The sequence below is a fragment of the Notothenia rossii genome (genome assembly GCF_949606895.1).
Source record: "Notothenia rossii genome assembly, chromosome: 6".
Classification (NCBI taxonomy): Eukaryota; Metazoa; Chordata; class Actinopteri; order Perciformes; family Nototheniidae; genus Notothenia; species Notothenia rossii.
This window is the reverse complement of record NC_136909.1, coordinates 23,923,239-23,944,225: the sequence shown is the minus strand read 5'-3', so window position 1 is coordinate 23,944,225 and position 20,987 is coordinate 23,923,239. Positions and strand designations below refer to the sequence as shown.

The window sequence follows — 20,987 nt, the reverse complement described above, 5'->3', positions numbered from 1 at the left end:
TTTTAGCTGGATAAACTGCTATATGCTCAAATTTACATATTTTCAGAGTAACATTTTGAATGGAAGCTTCTACCAACTTTTAATTCAGGTGATTATGACAGCTGGAGCTACAAACTTTGTTTCAGAGTGTGGACGTGGCTGGATGTCGCTGGTGCTGAGAGGGAGCGGAGGCAACCGTGTAATCCCAGTCATTAGTGGGTTTTAACAGGATTTGGTGCAGCTACAATAATGGAGACTCTAGTGGCCTCCACTGCGAGACCCAAAGAGACCCGACAGGGAAGAGTTGCGCCACAGAGGCCCGACTGTTCCAGAGGACTCGCCCGAGAGAACGTAATCTGGGTGTTTGAGCGTGCATGTTTGTGCCTTTGTTTATTGTTTGTGTCTCTGTGTGAGTGCTAACGCCAACCTCAAATTTGGGTTTCGTACACTCTAAAACAGCTTCCCTGCCCTCCGTCTCTCACTGCCCCCCCCACACACACATACACACACAGACACTCTCTCTCTCTCTGGTTCCCATGCTTCCCAGCCCCAGAGGGTGTAAACATAGTGTGGTTGGTGTTACCATGGTGAAAGCCTACTAAGGACCAGGAATGGCGACTATGCCCTGCATGTGGAGAGACCAGTGGCATGCTCGCTATACAGTAACAAATTCTCTCACATGCACACACACACACACAAACACACACACACACGCATGCAAAATGATGCATGGAGTGTCTGCCTTATTCTATTATTGTCCCTTCCCCGCAAGTCTTTAAATCCTATTACAAAGACAAAGTCAAGTTTCTGCATTTTTCATAATTTCCATCCATAACTTCGATATTGTTTAACATTAGGTTGCTGCGATCTTGGAACTTAGTAAGTAAGTAAGTAAGTAAGTAAAAGTTTATTTCTAAAGCACCCCTCCCAGTGCTGTACAAAATATAGCAGTCTTAGTGACTTTGATGATAAAGAAGTCAAACAAGAGGAAAAATGCAAGCAGTCAAATAATCATTTTTTGAAACCATGAAACATCCATCATAGATTACAAACCTACTTACTTCCTTGCTCACTTTCAAACTGTTGCAATCCTGTAGTGCACATATACTATTTACAACATTTTGGTAGTGTTCACTTTCGGCTTCACTTCCATATGAAATCGCTTATATAAGCAGACAAAAATGTAAACTTGTTTAATCCTGTCCAATCGTCTGACTACTCAACACTTTTCCCATCAGACTAATCGGAACTCATCAATAACTTTGATGACTGCAATGTTATGCTAACTGATAGAAATGATCTCTATTACTACATAAATAGACCCACTTTAGTTAAAAAATATGAAATCCCATCTTAACTGTACTCTGCAATGCTATGTTTAGATTCTGATAAAGGCCACAAGCTGAAACACGTTGATCCCACAATATAGTTTTTCTTTATACTACAAATGCTGCTGAAATGTTGACCTTTTCAGCTGATGGAGTTCTTACAAAAAAATTAATTAAAAAACAGTTCTCACAAAGGTAGAAGTCCAGGAACACACACACGGGTTACTACTGGCATCTTTAGGACTGACAGCAATGAGCTTTATATGTTAGAATGAAGATTAGAGTTTGGACAAGTCTGCAAAACAGCTACATGGCTTGTGGCTTCAATAAAATCTATTGATTAAACACACACACACACACACACACACACACACACACACACACACACACACACACACACACACACACACACACACACACACACACACACACACACACACACACACACACACACACACACACACACACACACACACACACACACACACACACACACACACACACATGACATGGCCTGCTCTGGCTACAGCTGTACACCCACACACCCATCTTCATGTTCACACCCTTGCACACAGAGATATTTTTATTGATCAAAATGATAAATCTCCCACTACACTGTGATGAGTTCTGCTGTACATATTTCAACCTGACCATGAAATATGGACTTCTGGGATAGGAATCCTCCTGTGTCCATCTCTCAGAGCCGCATCAAAAACTGTTTATTGCTTTTACTGAACGTGACTCTGCTGCTAAACACCAAAACATGACAGCAGACACATAAAGCCATGAGCTGGGACATGACGTGTTTTATGTTCATTACCCATCCTTTAATAAACATCATATCTCAGTTTATCCTGGATAATATACAGCTGATTGCTTGCTACCATAAAAATGTTTGAAAGTGCAGCTGCAAATAAGCCAACTTGGTACAAGGTTGAATCACACGTTCATCAACAACTTCACAAACAAAACCCTCTTGCTGTAATTCACATCTATTTTTCTCAGTGTGCAAATGCATCTGTAACGAGTGACATAAAGAGGAACTTATTATGCATCCTTCATTTTAAGAGCAGCAATTTGATGAAAGTGAAAGAAATCAACACTATACTCAGTCCAATGCTAAAACTGAACAACAAATATGTTTTTGAAAGCCTGCGTATAGAAAGACAGCTGTCTGGTATCGTATCAGCGTGTACTGCCCCTCTGGATAATGCACCTGATGGAAACTGAGTCATGGTAAGGTCCAGAATATAAAGGGACGAAAATAGCCATGAACTGAATTCATAATCACCGTTCAATATGAGTTTGTGGGCTAATCATATTTTACACATATTGGTAAAGCCCTGACCTTATTAAAAGAGGCCATTTTGTTCAATTACTGCCCACATATAATGCCTGAAAAAAGGACAGCAAAAAGAGCGTCTGATTGCACTCAACCAATGCATTTGATTCAAGGCTCAAACCCAAGGATGAATTATCAATGACTTCATCTGTTGCTGAGTTTCTCTGTTGCTACAGAGACGTGCCTTATTCCCTCTATGGATTACCACATCTCACAGCTTTAAAATCTTCTGATTCTTTTGCCAGCACCAAAACAGGAGCCAAAGAGATTTAATACACTGAGCAGCCATTCAAAAAACAGTCTGAAACAGTGTTGAGCTTTGGACTGCGTTCACAGTGGCCATCTGCAAGCTGCTGCAGCACACCAAGAAGAGTGGCTCACTGGTCTAGAGGCATGATGGCAAGGCTGTGCGATGCTGGCATCAGAATAAAAAAGTCATTTAACTTGACAAGCGTCGTAAAAGCAACTATTGATGTTGCCTAGTTTTTTGCCTGCCGCATTGTTCGTTGTTTCATGACTCGTGACTTGCTGTGTAGACTATTGGCTCACTTTCACATTGATTTCTGAAGTGGTGATAGTCTCCTCTCTTTGCCTTGAACTGTTTGTCATTTAACTTTAACATGTCTTTATCGATATCCTGTTAGTGACCATGGATATGTGAGCACTGGCCGTCATTTGTGTGTCCATGTTATCGACTCAAACATTCTTCTCTATGTCAGGATCAATGGCGGCCATCCGGCTGGGTCTAATCTGAGGCAGCCATTCCAGTTATTCAGGGGTCAAATACCTCGGGCCATGTGTCAGAATTCCAGTCTGCTTCAAGAAAGTATGCAAATGTGGGACCAGCGCTCCAGGTGACCTCACACACACACACACACACACACACACCCACCCACCCACCCACCCACCCACCCACACACACACACACACACACACACACACACACACACACACACACACACACACACACACACACACACACACACACACACACACACACACACACACACACACACACACACACCCACACACACACACACACACACACACACACACACACACACACACACACACACACACACACACACACACACACACACACACACACACACACACACACACACACACACACACACATCTCACTGCAGGCACAGTAACAGGCTGCAGTGCCCAGGCCAACAGGCACACCAACACATGTTATCCCAAAAGTACCACCACATGCACACTTAAGGCCACATATCACACACGAGAAATCACTTTTAAATCCTTGCAACAACTGGTGAGCGTACTCGACTGGGCAATACACACCCTCCTCTTCACTCACACTCCCGTCCAATAAACCCTCTGTCTCATTTCCCTCAGGTCCCTGAAACCCCATGTGGAGCAGGTGGGCGACAGGCAGACCAAAGTCTCTGGTGCCTTGACACACACACACACACACACACACACACACACACACACACACACACACACACACACACACACACACACACACACACACACACACACACACACACACACACACACACACACACACACACACACACACACACACACACACACACACACACACACACACACACACACACACACACACACACACACACACACACACACACACACACACACACACACACACACACACTCTCTCTCTCTCTTTCGGCCTGTTTCCTTTTCCACACACCTCCTCTTAATGACCACAGATATGTTAAATAGCTCTGCCACTTAAAGCAGCCACCTCCTTCAGCCACTTAATTTGATATGCTTGGGAGGAAAACAAAGAGAGACCCCTATTGTGGCTTTTAACAGTATCCAATCAAGCTTGCCACTCAATTAGCCATGAACGGCACAGAACAACCACATAAGGATCCATTTTATTAAGCGAGTTTCAATGCTGCTGGAACATTGAAGGTAAACCTGCCTGTTGAAGCTTTGGACATGAACCTGTGTTTACAGATTGATCACTCTGCATGAGGTGAAGCTACATGAACATAACATAATAATGACAAGAGAGAAGATGAAATCAATATTGGTTTGCTCCATGTCTCCAGATGGTGTTATTGAGCTATATTGTCTTTGAAAGATGAGTCACACTAAATTAAAGACATGCAGGTGAAAAACGAAATGATTGATGGACATAAATCAATAAAGGTAGGTGACACCCAAGTGGGTAAAAAGACATCCAGGCAGAGGCACAAAGACTTTTTTTAGAATCGATTTGCAAGGGCAACCTGGCTGCCAACAAATGAAGAGACAAAATGCCAGTATTATTCGTGTATTATTGCTTTCGACTAAACACTGTATTTAGAGCATAAATGAGGATTATATCAGGTCGTCTTTTCTTCAACTGTTGTTTTCATCTGTATAAGTTTGTGGGTTTGTGTTGGTGTGAGTGTGTATGTCTACCTAGGGATTTTTTAAAAACAGGCCACAGGTCTGCAGGGACATAGTACAAGGTAAAAGGGGTTTCGGCAGAAGGCAAGCCCAACATAGAAAACAACAAAGAGGTAATGAAAGAAAAAGTCCAGACTGCAAAGTGCTTTAAAGTCTCAGCATTCTGCTCCGAATTAGTCCCTTATGAGACCAGAACTTTGAAAGAGAACAGCACCACAGGGCTCCAAAGTTAAGTATGCTAACCTGACATCTCACAGCACTCAACCATTAGCAAGTTAAAACAAGTTAAAACTGGTAACAGTTGATGAAAATCATTCATCATTCAGTAATCCTAATCTACAGTGGCTGGCATTTACACTCCACAAAGAAAAGTACTGAGAAATGGTCTTCTTGAATGTCTCTATGTGTGAAATAGCAACATCATTTTCTATTGTATCTCTTTTGTATGGATATATACATAAATCTGAACCAATAGTTCTTATCACTTACCTCGCAGCAATGTATAACGTCCTGTTCATGATCATGATGAGCTGGATGTCCAGTTTGTGCCGCTGCGTGTTGTTCCTGCCAGGTTTGTGGCCAACAAACGCTGGATACTGTTTTGTGTCTGAAAGGAGATGACATAAATGAATCTCTGTGTGTGTATTGTTTATAAAAGCAGTAATTGTAGTAATAATGACGCATTTTATTTCAAGTTTCTCATTTACTTTAGGTCAAATATCAACCCATGTGTCTTAGCTGGATGAAAAAAAACACCACACCATCACAGTTGTTGGCTTAGCTCCTCTAGTGACCATAAATTGTAGACTAAAACTTTGCTGCACTGTACCATGCAATTTTGCTATTGCTAGTGGCTCAGGATGAAAGCGCTTAATTTGAAAAAAAACACTCTGATAGAGGAGCAGGTCTATGTGAGGCTGGCTGGCCTCGCTTTCTGCTCTCCTGGCCAGCGGCGTTAGGTGCAGCGTTAGGTCCAAAGAGCAGGACGGGGCAGGATGGAGGGAGACACAAAGATAAACCCAGAGAGGAACAATGGCCGCGTCTTTGTAGCCTGCAACAGCATTTACACTATCACACACAGCATTAGAAGCCCAACAGAAAAATAACGGATTATCCTTTGATGTAGGGTGGGCTCCGTTTCAAATGCTGCTTTAAGTCCTTCATTTTAGTGTGTGACGAGGGCCTATCCTTGGGCGCCAAATTACACTCCATGCCTCCAAAGTGCATTCAGTAAAGAGGGAGGTGGGGGTTGCAGAGGAAGCAAGGGTTGAGAGGGATGAGGCAGAGCAAAAGGATAAAACGAGAGAGAGACACTGAGAAGGGGGATTTGCGAAGGGGAAGACAAAGAGGATAGGGAACAGAGTGCAGGGAACAGAGTGCAGGGAGAGAGCAAGGGAGGACTAGTAATGAGAGGAAGGACAGTGTGCAAGAAAGAAAGAAAGATGTATATACTTACAGTTGCCGTGTGAGATGCTAATAGGCTCGCTGTCTTCGGGGAAACCCGCCCCGGCTAATTGCAGTAGCGTGAAGTAGAGTAACAAGGCCTCTGACCTCATGGTCGCACCAACACTGCTGCTGCTGCTGCTGCTGCTGCTACTGCTGGTCCTCTGCTGGTGCTAAAGATTTACCTCAGCCTGCACAAAAAGAGAAAGAAGTGGTTAGAATATGAGGGAGGAGATAGAGAGGGATGAAGGAAATATATGGGGGGATATAAGACAGGAGGAAAAAACCAACAGAAAAAACTAAGTTTTTCAGACAAATCTGTTTTCACCTGACTGCCTCCTCAATTACATTTCCTCCGCAGTTTCTGCATTCTTTGTGTGAAACAAAGAAACACAGAAGCATAAGGGGGGAGAGCGAGGAGAGGCAGAAAAAGAAAGTAGTTAGCCAAACAATTTCAAGTCCACCTGAATAAGCTGTTTGTGCAATTTGCACAACCCATTTCAATCTGTCAGAGATATATTTATATATGCATTTTCGATGACTCAAGTGAGCTGTGTTGCAAGCGAAACAGAATTAATTGGATTATGGTGCTAATATGCGTCATAGATCGATGTCAGAAAGAGAAAATCTCTGTGCCTCTGTCCCTCTCTCTCTCTATCTCTGTATGTGGCAGGGTCTTAGTGAAGTGGGTGAGCTCTTGTTGAGATTAGCCTGCTCTAAAGTATCGGCAGTACCTGGAGATGGGGCTGGGTGGTTTGGCAAGTACCTCATTTACCCACTTGTCATTCACCTACAAGGGTAGCGATTCCACATCGTAACTCCTAAAGTCCGATGACCACCATCACATTGGAACAGTTAATAAACTCCCTAATTCACCATAGGATTGGTTTAACCTGTTTAGCCCTGAGCCTGTTTTTCAGGTCTCAGGCTCGAAAATGACATTCCCAGAACAAATGACTATATCTTTACTTCTAAAAGGGGTAAATTAATAATCTTTTTTCTAAAAGCAATGATAAACCTGTGAGTTGGATGTAGAAAAGTCAGAATCAATATATAATTTTTTTTATTTTAAAGTAAATTCAGATTGAACCAAAAAAAACATTACTTATAGTGAAAATCACCCTTGAATGATGGGATAGTAGACTAAAAGCTTCACGATTAACACCTCTTTTGAACCGTTAAGGTAGAGAAACACCAAGCTGACACCAAAGAACTCACACAGACGGACCCGACTGTTGCGTCGCCTCACGTCTCTTGCGTCTTGGCCATAGGTCTTGGCCATGTGTTGCACTGAAACACACCGCAAAGACTTCAGCCGACGGCCAAGTTGCACATACGAACTGCGCATGTGTGAGTGGCAATAACTCTCCTTACCAGCAGGTGGCGGTAGTGTGTATTCGTCATTCAAAAGAGGCAACAACCGGAAGACAGACTGCGTGATAACCGAGAGAAGAAGAACAGACTGCGTGATATAAACAAACAACAAATAGCGTGTGTGTTCCATTTTCACTCAACAGCGAGAAGCTCATGGGGCTTTCCCGAACCTGTGTCGAAAGCTGGAGTTAAATGAAATCTCAGATTTGCCTTCTTAATAGTTTGTTTGGGTCCCTCACTTCCGTTTCGCTTCTCATACACTGATTCGCTAGCTGAACAGCCAATCAGAGGGATTTATTTGACCAACAGCCTTTGGCCGATTGTATGTCGAATCGGTAGGTTTTCGGCGAAAAAGGTGTCAGCACGAAAAGATACGACGGTGCGGGACACATCAATCTGAGTAGGGTTACAGGACGCTCATCGTCGGCCTGACATCCATCGATGGCCAAAATCGGCTTGGTGTGTCCGGGGCTTTAGAGCCAATACAATCGAGAGGGAAGTTCCTAAATCCACCTACACGTTACCATTGAGGAATGAGAGTGATGGGCACGCAGCTTGCCCAAACCGAAAGCTATGTTACGCTCTGAAAACTGAAAACTAGGTTATAGCCATAAATATGAGGATGGTAATCATTTCAAAGTGACACAGAGACATTGGATAACCTATGGATCTCAGCAGCGTTTTATCGTTTTAATGCCATTGAACACAACTTTTGATCAGAAAAACAGCAAAGGTAAGACATTTGCCGTTTTGGCTCCGTAAAGCTACGTGGTGTGTTGTCTGGGTTTGCCTTCCCTGGCCTGAGTTCTGGTCGCTCAGTGATAATACTTATACCTCTAGAATCTGTGGAATCTCAGCTTTAATGATAACTTGTTTGTGCAGATCCGATAAGTAATAAATTATTTAAACCGTGAGTTCTGTGCTAAGTGCGTTAGTATTTTTTCGCTCAGGGCTAATTCCGAGGCCCGGCAGCCCCTGCCCGCAGGTTAAGAACCACCTGCATGCTTGTACTTTCCTTACTTTCCTCTTAGTATCATTTTTCGTGCCAACTGTTGACTCCCTATTTTCACTCAATAAGCATGATGACTGCCTGTTTCCTGGAAAACACACCAGGAAGATGAAAACGGAATGTCCTCAACAATCTCATTTTCTCATGTAATGTATGTAAACCAGCTGAAGTGAATTTTTATAGCAGATGCATTAAATTGTGTTGATGTAATGTCTTTATTGCACAAACCATGGCAACTGAGTTTTTCTCTCCTGCAGTTTGTGACAACAAATTACACCCATAAATCATCCAAGACAATTATTGCGTCTGTAATCTAATCAAGAATAAAGCATTTAATTTGCATAAAGCCCTTGGTTTCATCCTCAGTTGAAGCTCTAGGGGTGAGATTTTGCAGGGTAGATAGAGTAAGGTGTGCTTCAGGGATGAAGAATTGAATAAAATAGTCAATTTTATGTGATTCAGTCTGATAAAAGTTGTTTATCCCACTCTGTATTTTCATTCGCTATTGTATGTTCGAAGGGGGGAACTAACGGGGGGGGCTTAAAAAGCAGAATAGCTCTCTCTCTCTCTCTCTTTCTATGCTCCTGTGAATCTCATTCAGGGGAGGAATGAAAACACTATTCACAGGGAGAATCACTTTAACACTGAGGAGAATACCAATACTAAAGCATGGGTACGACCTTGATCTCACAATCCGTTCTCCTCCCTCCTTTCTTACTCAATGGCCTACTCCTCTTATCCTAGCCCTGTTTTTCCTTTACCACATTCTATATTTAATAAAAAGAAAAAATACCAAAATGGATTTCCCCTCACCCTTACCTTTATCATAAAGTGAAGGTTGACAGAGCTACACTTGCGCCGTGTATTCAATTTCTCTACAAATTGTAAACAAAAAAGCTGTCTTTGTCTTGTCTCTTCACGGTACAATAAACCCTCTGGACTAAAATTAGTTTTTCTCCTGAACCTTGAGCCGGAAGTCCTCCAGTAATTGACTGATTGATGACCAGGAAGTGGCATGAGGCAGAGAGGTTAGCCCTCAGGGAGCTTCCATAGTGAATGACGGATGGGAGTTTCAATGAGCAAGAACACAAGATGTGATCTCTACCAGAGCCCAATACATGGAAATAATTATGTAATTATATTTTTAACATTATGTCACAATGAAATGTGGAGCTAGAATAGCTGCCTAATCATGTGACTGTAGATGCTGTAGTATCATTGTAATGCATCTCATGGGATTAATCATAGACATTGATCCATCCAGACATTGATCTTGTATGTTGGCTGCTGAAGGCAAGGCACATCCTCCATCTATATAAATGGTGTGTAATAAAATGCTAGAAGCTGTCTCATGCTGCCTCCTGTGATACACTAAATACATTTAGCACAAAACGACTTAAATGAAACTCCCAGTAGCTCTTTTGTTACCAGCTGCCACACATGGGTACCAGGAGGGAGCGATACGCAGTCTGTCTTTACCGAATTACGCTCTTTTTGTGGGAGAGCAAATTGCTTCCTTGTGTGTGAGTGTAACGGTTTGTGTGTTTTGAATCCTCATCAAAAATTCTATTTTTGTGCAGCACTATAGACACACAGACAATCTGAGAACATCCAGAAATGAAGGCTTCGGATCCAGAACATGCGCTCAAACTGCAATAATGATTGACCTACAACCACTGAAACACACTTGCGCAGGTGAAAGTGTGTGTGGAGGTGTCTGAATTTCTTCTCTTGCAAGCTCTCCTCGAAAAGCAACCAAAGAAACAACATAAAGATCACTGTGCCTCCTCCTTGGGCTTTAATAGATAACATTTTAATAACCTTAGCAGCTATTCCCTTACACTTTCTGCACTCTTTCAATGATAGAGTAGCTGCTTTTGTGTGTATGTGTGCATTAGTGTGTTTGTGCATGTGTGTTCAGCAGAGAAAGGAGTGTTAATCAAACCGGTTGCTGGCAGGAGGCCACCAGCAGGTAATAAAAACACAAGGACCTCCCAGAATTTCTCTACATACCCATGCCATCTTTTGAATTACTACAGACATGTGAACTAGCACACATTTCAACTCAAACAAACTCCTCAGTCGCTCCGTATCCTTCTGCCCTCAGCTACATGAAAAAAAAATGAAAAAACTCAAATAAAATCAAACTATATTAGCAAAATGATACAACTTAAATCAGCTAAAGAATCAAAGACACACACAGACTGACACACACTTTCTCTTCCCAGACAGAGCAACCCCATGGGGGCAATTTCCTAAAACGGCATTAGCTTGAACAATAAACACATTATCAGGCCTAATGATGTTATTTTTTGCTGTGGCATCAACATGTTAGCTACGGGTGCGTGGAACTTAAATATACACACAATACATGTGTGTTAACACATGTTTTTTTTCAATACATGTGTGTTAACAAATGTATTAGAATAACATGGTCAGCCCTGGTGGGCTTCAGGTGAGGAAAAGGAAGGAAACATTCAGTATGGCAGTCTAGTTAATTAAGTGCGCAAACAAACAGAGAAACACAAATAACTAAGCTTGGTTGGGCAGATTTTCCCAACATACACACACATTCATAGAACTAGTTAATCTTGAGAAAGTCCCAGCCATTCATTTCCTAAAGGCCCCCACTGTGCAAGCCATCAGAGAGCGCAATGAAGTGAGAGACCGCCATTTAATTATATCAGAGCAGACCTGTTGATGATGGACTTCAGAGCAGCCTACTAAATGTGTCAAATCACTGTGCGGCACCTATTAATTATGGCAAACTGGTTGCATTGGCTGCAAAAGATCCTTTAAATAGCTTAGTATTGTTTGCAGCATAAAAAGTATGTTTATAAATGGCAATTTAGACTGGCCATCACGTTATTGTAGAGCCAGTATTATATGCAACTCTATTTTATACATATGTGAGAATCCCTGCTTTGTGTCTCTTTCAGATAAGGAGTACTGATACATTTTGAAAATCTTAGATTTAATAAAATACTCAAAAATAGATAATGCTTACCCTGGAGTAAAAAGAGGAGGAAGTAGTCTGGCGTTGTTACAGAACCACAGCATTAACAAAAAGATGGACTTTAAAACTGGACACAGCTGTTCTGTTTCAGCCCTAACTAAGTCCTTTATCAATCCTAAACCCTACTACACCTTAAGCTTAGTGGTATACAATCAGATAGCAGCTTTGGTAGGCCTGTTAAACGTTGTAGTCGATGGTAGCTTCAGATTAGAATGTATGTGTTATACAAACCACTTGTACGATTTATTTTGTGTTTTTATTTGTTTATGTTCCTCACTGCTTGCTGCATGTCCGTCAGTCTGTACTTTAAGTACTTCTGAATAGCTGCCATGTATAAGTGGCTTTACATAGCGACACAATTTAGGTTGTTGCTGTGTTGCATGCCACATGATTAAAATGTGCATTAGTGGACATTGTGTTTTAAGAGCATGTCTTATTTTGTTTACTGAGAATAAGAGAGACTTGTCTTTTTGCACATGAGTTTTTGATTATAATCAAGGCTGGAGGAAGTGTTCAATATGAAGGTAGTAGCAGACTCTCAAAAAGGCTGTCTGACAGCTTTGATACGAGCGCAGCCGGCTTGTGTTTATATTTGGCAGTCTGGGTAATGTCCGCAGATTGGTGCTGAAGGTTTTACAGATGACAGGCATGCCGACTGAGAAGGGTTAGCTTAGTGGCAACGCGCTGCTATGTGTCTCTAATTGTGGCCATTCCCACATGTGAAAGAAGCACTGCTATTTGTATCTTTAATTGGAATATTGTAATAGGTTACGCAAGCAGAGTACCATAAAGTGTGTTTGTGTTTTTGCAACCATTCAGGAATTGTGTGAAGTAATATCATGTTTGGTTTAACCAATGATGAAGAAACATATTGGTCCCTGTTACTCATGATCATTAATAGTCAACACTGTCAAAACAACTATTTATTTGGTAGAAAGTAGTTTGAAGTAGTAGTAGTTTCTGTGCAGAAAAACACATTGTTTCAAGCTTTAATGTATAAATTCCGTTGCAAAGTGCATGCCTTAATACTGAATACAAACCAACCCTTTAAATATGAAGTAGTAAAAAGCATGTCCGAGGGAAAAGAGTAGTTTGTCTGTGTGTTGCTTTTCCAGTTGCTTTTCATGATTGCTGGAACTGAATAAAAGCCAAACGATTTTACAGGTGGATAAATAACGGCGGGGGAATTCCAGGGACTTTAGACATTTCTGCTGTGTGACAATCTCACGGTGTTACAGAGCAGAAACAGACCTTACACATAAGTGTGAACACAACAGCCAGAATACCAGACCACACTTAAAGTGTACACTTTTACAACTCACACACAAAAATACCATATTGCCTAAAGTAACAGAGCTTTCGACCACTGCCCATAGTAACCCCTGTTCACAGGCAGGCTAGAGGAAATTGTGTTTTGGATGAGGATGAAAAGTATAAGAAGATTCCAGATAAGAAAGACAGCCAGGTAAGAAAAATACATTGATCAAAAGTATGGGATAAAAAAAAAAATGGAACAGATCCAACCACCTAGGGCCCCCACATAGGGTGGATACACTGGCAGGTGTTTACACTGGCCTGATAAATCAGACAGAAAAGACAGGAGGAGCTGTCTGTATGAACCCAGGAGGCCATGATAAGAGGAGAAGAGCGAGAGGGAGGAACCAGACGTTCTTTTTTCATACAAGAGCCAACTAGCATCCAATATAAGCACACAAATACAGACACAGACTTTGGCATTCACACTCCCACAAGTAGTCCTTGAACTATCAAAAAGCATGCTGGTGTTTTCCTTTTCCTCCCTTGTTTTTCATCCCTTAGATGTTGCTTTTAAATGGATATCTGTGTGGTGGTGATCCATCATGGTTTGATTATTAAAAGACAATGAAGTGGACATGAATGAGGCACCCTGTCGCTGTAGGCCCTTTTTTGAAACAGAAGCCCAAATGCAAAAATGTCTCCTTTTAAAGAGGTGACGGATTGATTCTGGATGCAGGCCAAAGACGACTCAAACAGAAAAGAGGGAACGAGAGACAGAAGAACAGCGACAGAACAGAGGAAAAGCGCCAAATAGTAAGAACAGCAACCTAACAAAGAGATTCAGTGACTGGAGATAAGCTGCTATCTTTACAACTCTGCCTCTGATCTAAAAGCTATTAGGCCTGGACATGCATCTGTGCCTTTTAATCATTAAAAACAATGATCTATCACAAAGCAATGGATATCCTTTTTGATGATATATTGAACACTGTTTGTAGCAAATTAACATATATATAAAAAAAGGTATACGTGTACAAGAGAGTTAAGGAAAGGAAATTAAAAGGAAAGGAAAAAAAGGAACTAAAAGGAAAGGAAAAGATAGCAGAAGAGGAAAGAGGAGGGGAGGTTCATGGGTTTTCTCTTTCTGGGAATGATCCAAAGTAAACTGACATCGCAACAACCCTGCCACCAGCAGAAATCAACCGAGGAGAAAGATGAGATGAGATAACTACCAACAACTAACTACATTGTTTTTAAAAGTAGGTCATGAACTTTTTAGGCTGTGATGAGCTCCCGAAATGACTCTGTGGATGTTTCATGGAGCTATATTAGTCAAAAACACATTGGATCATCTAGTTCAATGATCAAGTCAAACATCAACATACATGGATCATGCTGACATTAGCATTTAGCTGAAAGCAATGCTATGTCTATGTACAGCCTTACAGAGCTGCTAGCATGGCTATAGACTATTAGTCCTCTTTTCTCTGTCTATCTGGCCAACACAGCCATTTGTGCTCAATGTTCCCTCACTACCTCCTAAGACGGATGAAAACATTTGCTTTGGTATTATCACCATTACTCCTATTCTTTACTCTGTTCATCCTCCTTACTCTATGTTCACCTTCAGCAAAGAAATAAAAGTGCTTATTTGCTTTGTCTGGGAAAAGCATTTATCAATCAAAACAAGCCCCCACTCTGTGACACACATTCAACCACACATACACAACACAAAGCCTAACAAACGTCACATAGAGACACAACTGGTGCTTAAGAGATTGACCCCAAAAGAAAACGAGGTTACTCATTTAAATATCAGAACCTTTTCAGGCTGTCAATCATCGTTGGTGATGATATAAGCGGGGCAACTTAATCAACCTGGACGCAGCTGATACAGAGCAGTGTGGGCAAAGGCAGAGAAAATTGCTGCTGATAAGGATATGCTTGGTAGCACATGGCCTTTGTCTCTCTTTTGATCCAATTATCCCTTTGGCCTGATGCGTACTCCGCCTGCCTCTCTTTGACATCGCCCTGTCCTTTTCTCTTAATATACCTCGTAACATAAGGCCACACTTTTGTCAATCCATTGAGGAGCTGGTCCTCATTCGTAAAGATCATTTGTCTAGTGTTGAGTTTGACTCTGGTCAAAAGAGCAGGGGGAGCTGGAGGAGACAAACTGAGACTCTGTGTTTTTCCTGAGGTGCAGCAGAGAAGAAATAGCAGTGAAAAATGGCAGAATGTCACTGAGCTAAATGCCACATTAACTCCACAGAGAGAGAAAGGGTGGAATGACTGAAGCTCAGCGCCCCATGGAGCAGAGATGGGGGTGTTGTAACTGTCAAACGGCTTATGCACATTTTACTTGGAAACTCACTTTACGGAGGCCAACTGCGGGGCTCCTGCAGGCTATACTGCGTCATGCCATGCTATGCTTAGTCATGATACAATCCTGGGACTCCCAGCCTGTAATGTTTGTGAGTCAAGTATTGCTGTAAATTAGGGTGCCTGGGGTTAAACATATAGGAGAATATGGTTTAAATTGTGTGTCCAGTAGGAGGAACTAAATGCAGGGGCGGATAGGTCTTGAAGGGGTTAAACACATCCTCCTCAGGCTCCTGTCCTCAGTAAACATCAGCTTAGCCATCAGCACAGAGAAGAATAACAGGGAATACATTTGTGTGAGTCTCTGGTTAAGTATTTCCAAATCCAAAATGCATGAGACCTAAAATGATTTTTTTATGTCATTTCAAGAAGGGGAAGAAACTGTCTCGCTAACGGGAAGAGGGGAAAGCTTGATAGACCTGCAGCAATTCATGCATACAGTAAGTACTTTGAGTCATAGCAGAAATTAGATTGGGTATTTACTGTAGAGGAGTATAGGAGAAATAGCTGAGGGAAACTGTGTACCTGGGGTAGTTCTCCCACATATTTAAGAGAATGCGCAATCAATAAAACAATAGCTGTCTGGCTCAAGAGGTAGTAATAGTTACAAACCCTTTTCCTGGACAGACACGGACTGTAAATGAGAAAAGTCTCAAAGTCAATATTTAACAACGGCTCACTAAGTGGTTTTAACTATGGATATAACATGCTCAAGGAGATTTGAAGGAAAGACATAATATATATATATATAATTATAATGTTTTATCCTTGCTGTACCTTGACTAAGTAGCTATAATGTTATAATCAATATGGCATGTTAGGCCTTTTTATGAATACATGGAAACAACAACATTATCTCTGTTCTTTGAAAGAGGCAGAGAGACCTTGATGGTAAAATAGCGCTTTTGTTTAACCCTGTTGCGGTACGACTCTGTGAGAGACATTTTAAGACATCTGGCAAAGAGGTCTAAATTCCCTCCAAGTATTTAGTTTGCAATGTCAAGACTATATATATATATTCACTGAATTTCTTCTGCAGCTGTTTGTGTTGTGTTCTTTCCCTCTCCTTGCAGCTTAACAGGAAAAGCAGACACAGGATATGAGCGGGTGGCCTGTAGGGAACCTAAGAAGAGGTGTGATGCTTTTCTGTCGTGGTACCCATCTGGTGCAGATTTCACATCGCACAGCCTCCTGCTTCTTCATAACAGGTGTGCTTCGGAGTTCTACAAGGTGTGATTCAATCTCTATCTCTGCCTCATTGTCTTCCTATTGCAATGCTGTCACTGTTGCTGTTCAGAAAGCTTCGCAGCAAGTGTAATTGCGCCACTTTTTAACAATCCATCAATCGTGCAGTTTTTGGTGACTGCACGATTAGCGAGGAGCAACCTGGGAACGTCAGCTTATCATCATTTAAATGTCCTTAGGACCAAACAAAAAAAGTAAAAGCCAGCCATAGAAATGCCACGCTATATCATAATTAATGCTGCTTGTTAACACAAGACATGCATCTGTTTCAGTCATAATGTCTGCAACTGTAGCATGATTTCATATGCTGTTTCACAATCACAGAAAATGAACTTAGATCTGTTAATGGCATTTTTCTTTTCATTTGAAGCAGGTTCCATTATGCTAAGTGACTGAGCCTGCGTCCTCGCTGATAACTGGATGGTGGCCTTCGGTTCCACAGCAACCGTCCTATCAGATCTGACTGAGCATGATGCTGATCTCTATGTAGGTAATGTGCTGGCCATGGGTTAGGGAGAGAGAAGCATGCCGGTAGCACACACTTTCTTATGCTCTCTCTCTCTCTCTTTCTCTCTATTTCTTGTATTGCTTCCCCCTTCTCTGTTCATCACATTTTGTCTCTCCTTCTCTTAGCTCCCATGCCCTCCCTGCAACTAAACACCACATACATCTTTACAATGGAATAAAACATCATCCCACCGACTCTGTTTCTCGTCATTTCCCTCTATGACAGGGAAATTTATATTTATAATGGAGGACAGAATAAACTAAACACAATTACATTCTGTGTTGGCTCTTGATGTTGTGATACTGATAACAGAGTATCTTGTTTTCTGTTAGTGCATTATATCCAATAGCATTATGAATCAGGACATTCAATCTTGCTGCTGCACGAGGGCCACAGTGACTGACTGACAACACATTGCTCCACAGTAGCTGTTGTATTGCCAATGTACAGAATGAATCTCTCTGAATGTTGTTATCTCCACGGACCATATTGTAGGAGTGATGTAGCTCGTATCCAGCTCTAAACTAATGAACGAGATGACAATGCTCAGGCAGGCAGATCATTGAGACACCCCGGCAATGTGCAAAACAAAATGTTTGAAAAAAAAGTATTACACAATGTTGTAAAGCCTATTGCGAATAAATGTTGTCAGTCTGCACCAGTGTTGATTGTCATTAACATTACGGTTATGTCACAAGATGAGGCAATGCAGGAACCACAGTGATCAACATGGGGAATATCATTTGAAGGCTGGTTTAACTGCCAAAAAATTACACTGCAGGAGAAATCATGAGCAGAAATGAAAGGAAGTAAGAAATACAAGAAGAAATAGAGGGAAGATGGAAGAAAAGGATGCTTTCAAAGACATATAAGCATTTAATCTTCCAGGAAACCGATGTCTCTGTCTCTAAACCAGATTAGAGCCAAGCCAATCAGGGCAATTAGACCAGTTGTGTCACTTTACCCACAATGATGTTGACTAGCATGTCTGTTGCTAGCTAGCTGTAAGACACGTCTCATGGCAACAACAAAACAGGACTACTGTAGAAAGAGCCAAGTCCCACCTCATTGAAAACCTGAGGTCATTTCTAATACTAAAAAGAGTAATTTTTATATTTTCTTGCATTCTGTGTTAAATTACACCTTGAGTAAAATGTCTATCCCATGTTCAAAAGGTAGACAGTTATGTTGCAGAAAAATGCTATTTTATACTTAAAAAAGCTGTGCATTTATTAAAAGTTAAACAATGTATGTCCTTTACATTGCTGTGATTTGTATAACAATCTCAGCATGTGCAAGGAACAACAATAAATATTAAATAAAATCTATACGCAATATGTTGAAGGAATTAACTACAAAGCCTACTTAGTGGTGTAGGCTAATTATCCAATATCACTTAACTATGATCCTGCAAACTAAATCCTTTTAGGTGTGTACGCACATGGGGCTGGATTATTAGTTAACCTCAGTTAACTCAAGATGTGTTTAGGGCTGCTGTGCATACAGCACTTTGGGGCCCGTGTGAGCTTGTTTGACAACAATTAATATTGCAACAACAAGTTATAAATAGGATGTGATGTTTTTTTTTTTTAAATGTCAAAGAAGTTATTTGCATGACTGGTACTGGAGCGTGAGTTAATAAACTCTGAATGCTGGGTTTATGTAATAAGCTGTATGAATACTGGTGCCACAAGAGAGGTGTATTCTTTATAATGAGACCACAAAATCAATACAGAGAAGCAGCTCTGCAGCACCAACGGTTCATATTATGCAGCAGTGTGAAAGAAAGCCTCAGGATAGAAGTGAATCAAGTAAAAATGTCATGTTATCAGCATAGGGAAAATAACTGTAATCCTCCTGATGTTCGCCTAGTTGTTGGCTACTGTAAGTGATGTAATGGTAATGCAAGTGCCCATAGCACTTTAAACGCTTGGCTGGTTTGGGAGCATGGCTGAATAGTACACATTCTAATTGTAAATGTAACAGTGTGTGACAAGTAAAAATACATGTTGTTTTCCCAAGGGAGGTCACTTTACAACAGAATATGTTGGGTTCCTAGACTTGACATAAGAATACATTGTAAAACAGAAAAAAGAAGGAAAGACACATATGATTTATAATAAATATGATGTGAAAACAAAGAGAATCTGACCTTGTCTTTGTTTAACAGCTGTTGAGACTCTCGTGTTTCTCATATGCAATTATGCTGTAATTACAGTGTAGGGTTTCAATGAACACTGGTTCTACTTCAGAGACCTCAAAATCACATTCTGGTGGAGAACAGTATGAAATTACATCCAAATCACCTCGTTTGAATTTCATAAACGTTATAATATGTACAACCTAATTTGAGTTGAAATGTATTTCAAGTGTCACATGAGACTTTTACAAGATCGTTCTCAGCATTTCTCTAGCTTATTTCTTCCACTCCACAGCAACATGTACACTTGCAGTCTCTTTCTCTTCCTCCCGTCAGAATTTACGGCAAAGCGCAGATGACAGTTCCCCGATAAGTTATTTTCCATGCTGCGTCACAGCGTCTTTGTGATTGCTGGCTTCTTATATTAGCTGTGTCATGCAATTTTTCTAATGGAAAGGTTGCATTAATTCAGTGCTAGGGCTATACATCATGGCTGTACATTTCCCTTGTGGGGGTCTCAAATCTGAGTTGAGCTGGACCAGACCAGACCAGGCACAACCAGGTTAGCTTTCGAGCAACAGGTCACAAATGAAAGGGCTACATTTGTTGTGGTTAATGCTTATTACTTTCACTAGATAGACCATACGAAACAAACACTGCCAACATACTTGATGTTTCTGGGTCCTTGAAAACAAAGATTGCTGCCTAATGCAATGTTTTTCAAATGTTACACTACTCTTTTATTTACTGAATCACTTTAATCATCAGTCATTGGAAAACACTTTTTAAGCAAAACATTTTACATTTAAATCAACCTTTTATCATGTTAAAATCAGATTGGTTTAGGTTACGCAATTTAGGAATTTGACACCAGTGAGAAGTATGTTCAGCAAAGATTAGACAACAGATGCATTATAATTCATTCAAAACAGTCACAATGTAACAGCATTTTTATAATCAGCAGAGTGCAAGAAAAAAATGATGTTTACTGTTTATAATAATCTTACATAATTGCTGAAAATGTGCAATCTGGAAGGTGGAGGATACAATTATTCTTTCTTATCTTGTGCTCTTTTTCACACCATAACTCACTAAGTGTTGTTCCTCTCAAGTGATAAAAGCTTTAACAGCCTTCCATTTCACGCCAACAAATACTGATTACTTTTTTTTTTTCACAGCAGACATAGTGTTAGTGAATAGCAAATATACCACACACAGACAAGGCTTCTGCTAAAAAAACTAAATTCCTCTGGCTTTCATCTTTAACCTTCTAACCCTCTAATCTCTTCCGTTACCCCACTCAGGCCACATCTAAAGATCTGCAGTTACGACTTCCTGTCAGAATAAGAGGGCGGAGGAGGGGAAAATAAAAAGCAAAGAGAGCCAGACGGAGTGTGGCGAGAACCTCAGCCCTGACCTATTGTTCGCAGTCTGAGTGATAATGAAGGATGAAGTGTGAAGAGACTGAGGAAGGAGAGTGCAGTGACGGGCTGTTGTGAGATCCAGCATGTGGCTATGTGCTTGCCCTTGCAGGTGTTGTGTTACAGTCAGCCGGTGAGGTGGTGGGCGT

The 20,987-nt window shown here is 41.1% G+C and overlaps 1 protein-coding gene across 2 annotated transcripts in view; it reads right to left on the bottom strand.

Annotated features, from left to right (window-relative positions):
* Positions 1-20,987, bottom strand: part of sema6a (sema domain, transmembrane domain (TM), and cytoplasmic domain, (semaphorin) 6A) — a 105,451-nt gene that overhangs the window by 55,798 nt on the left and 28,666 nt on the right. For both annotated transcript variants that reach the window (XM_079689167.1, XM_079689168.1), the window contains exons 2-3: positions 6,500-6,677; positions 5,533-5,650 (exon numbers count right to left, since the gene is read on the bottom strand). In XM_079689167.1, coding sequence (XP_079545293.1) covers positions 5,533-5,650; positions 6,500-6,599 — 218 coding nt within the window. In that variant the 5' untranslated portion in view covers positions 6,600-6,677. The remainder of the gene's footprint in view (positions 1-5,532; positions 5,651-6,499; positions 6,678-20,987) is intronic.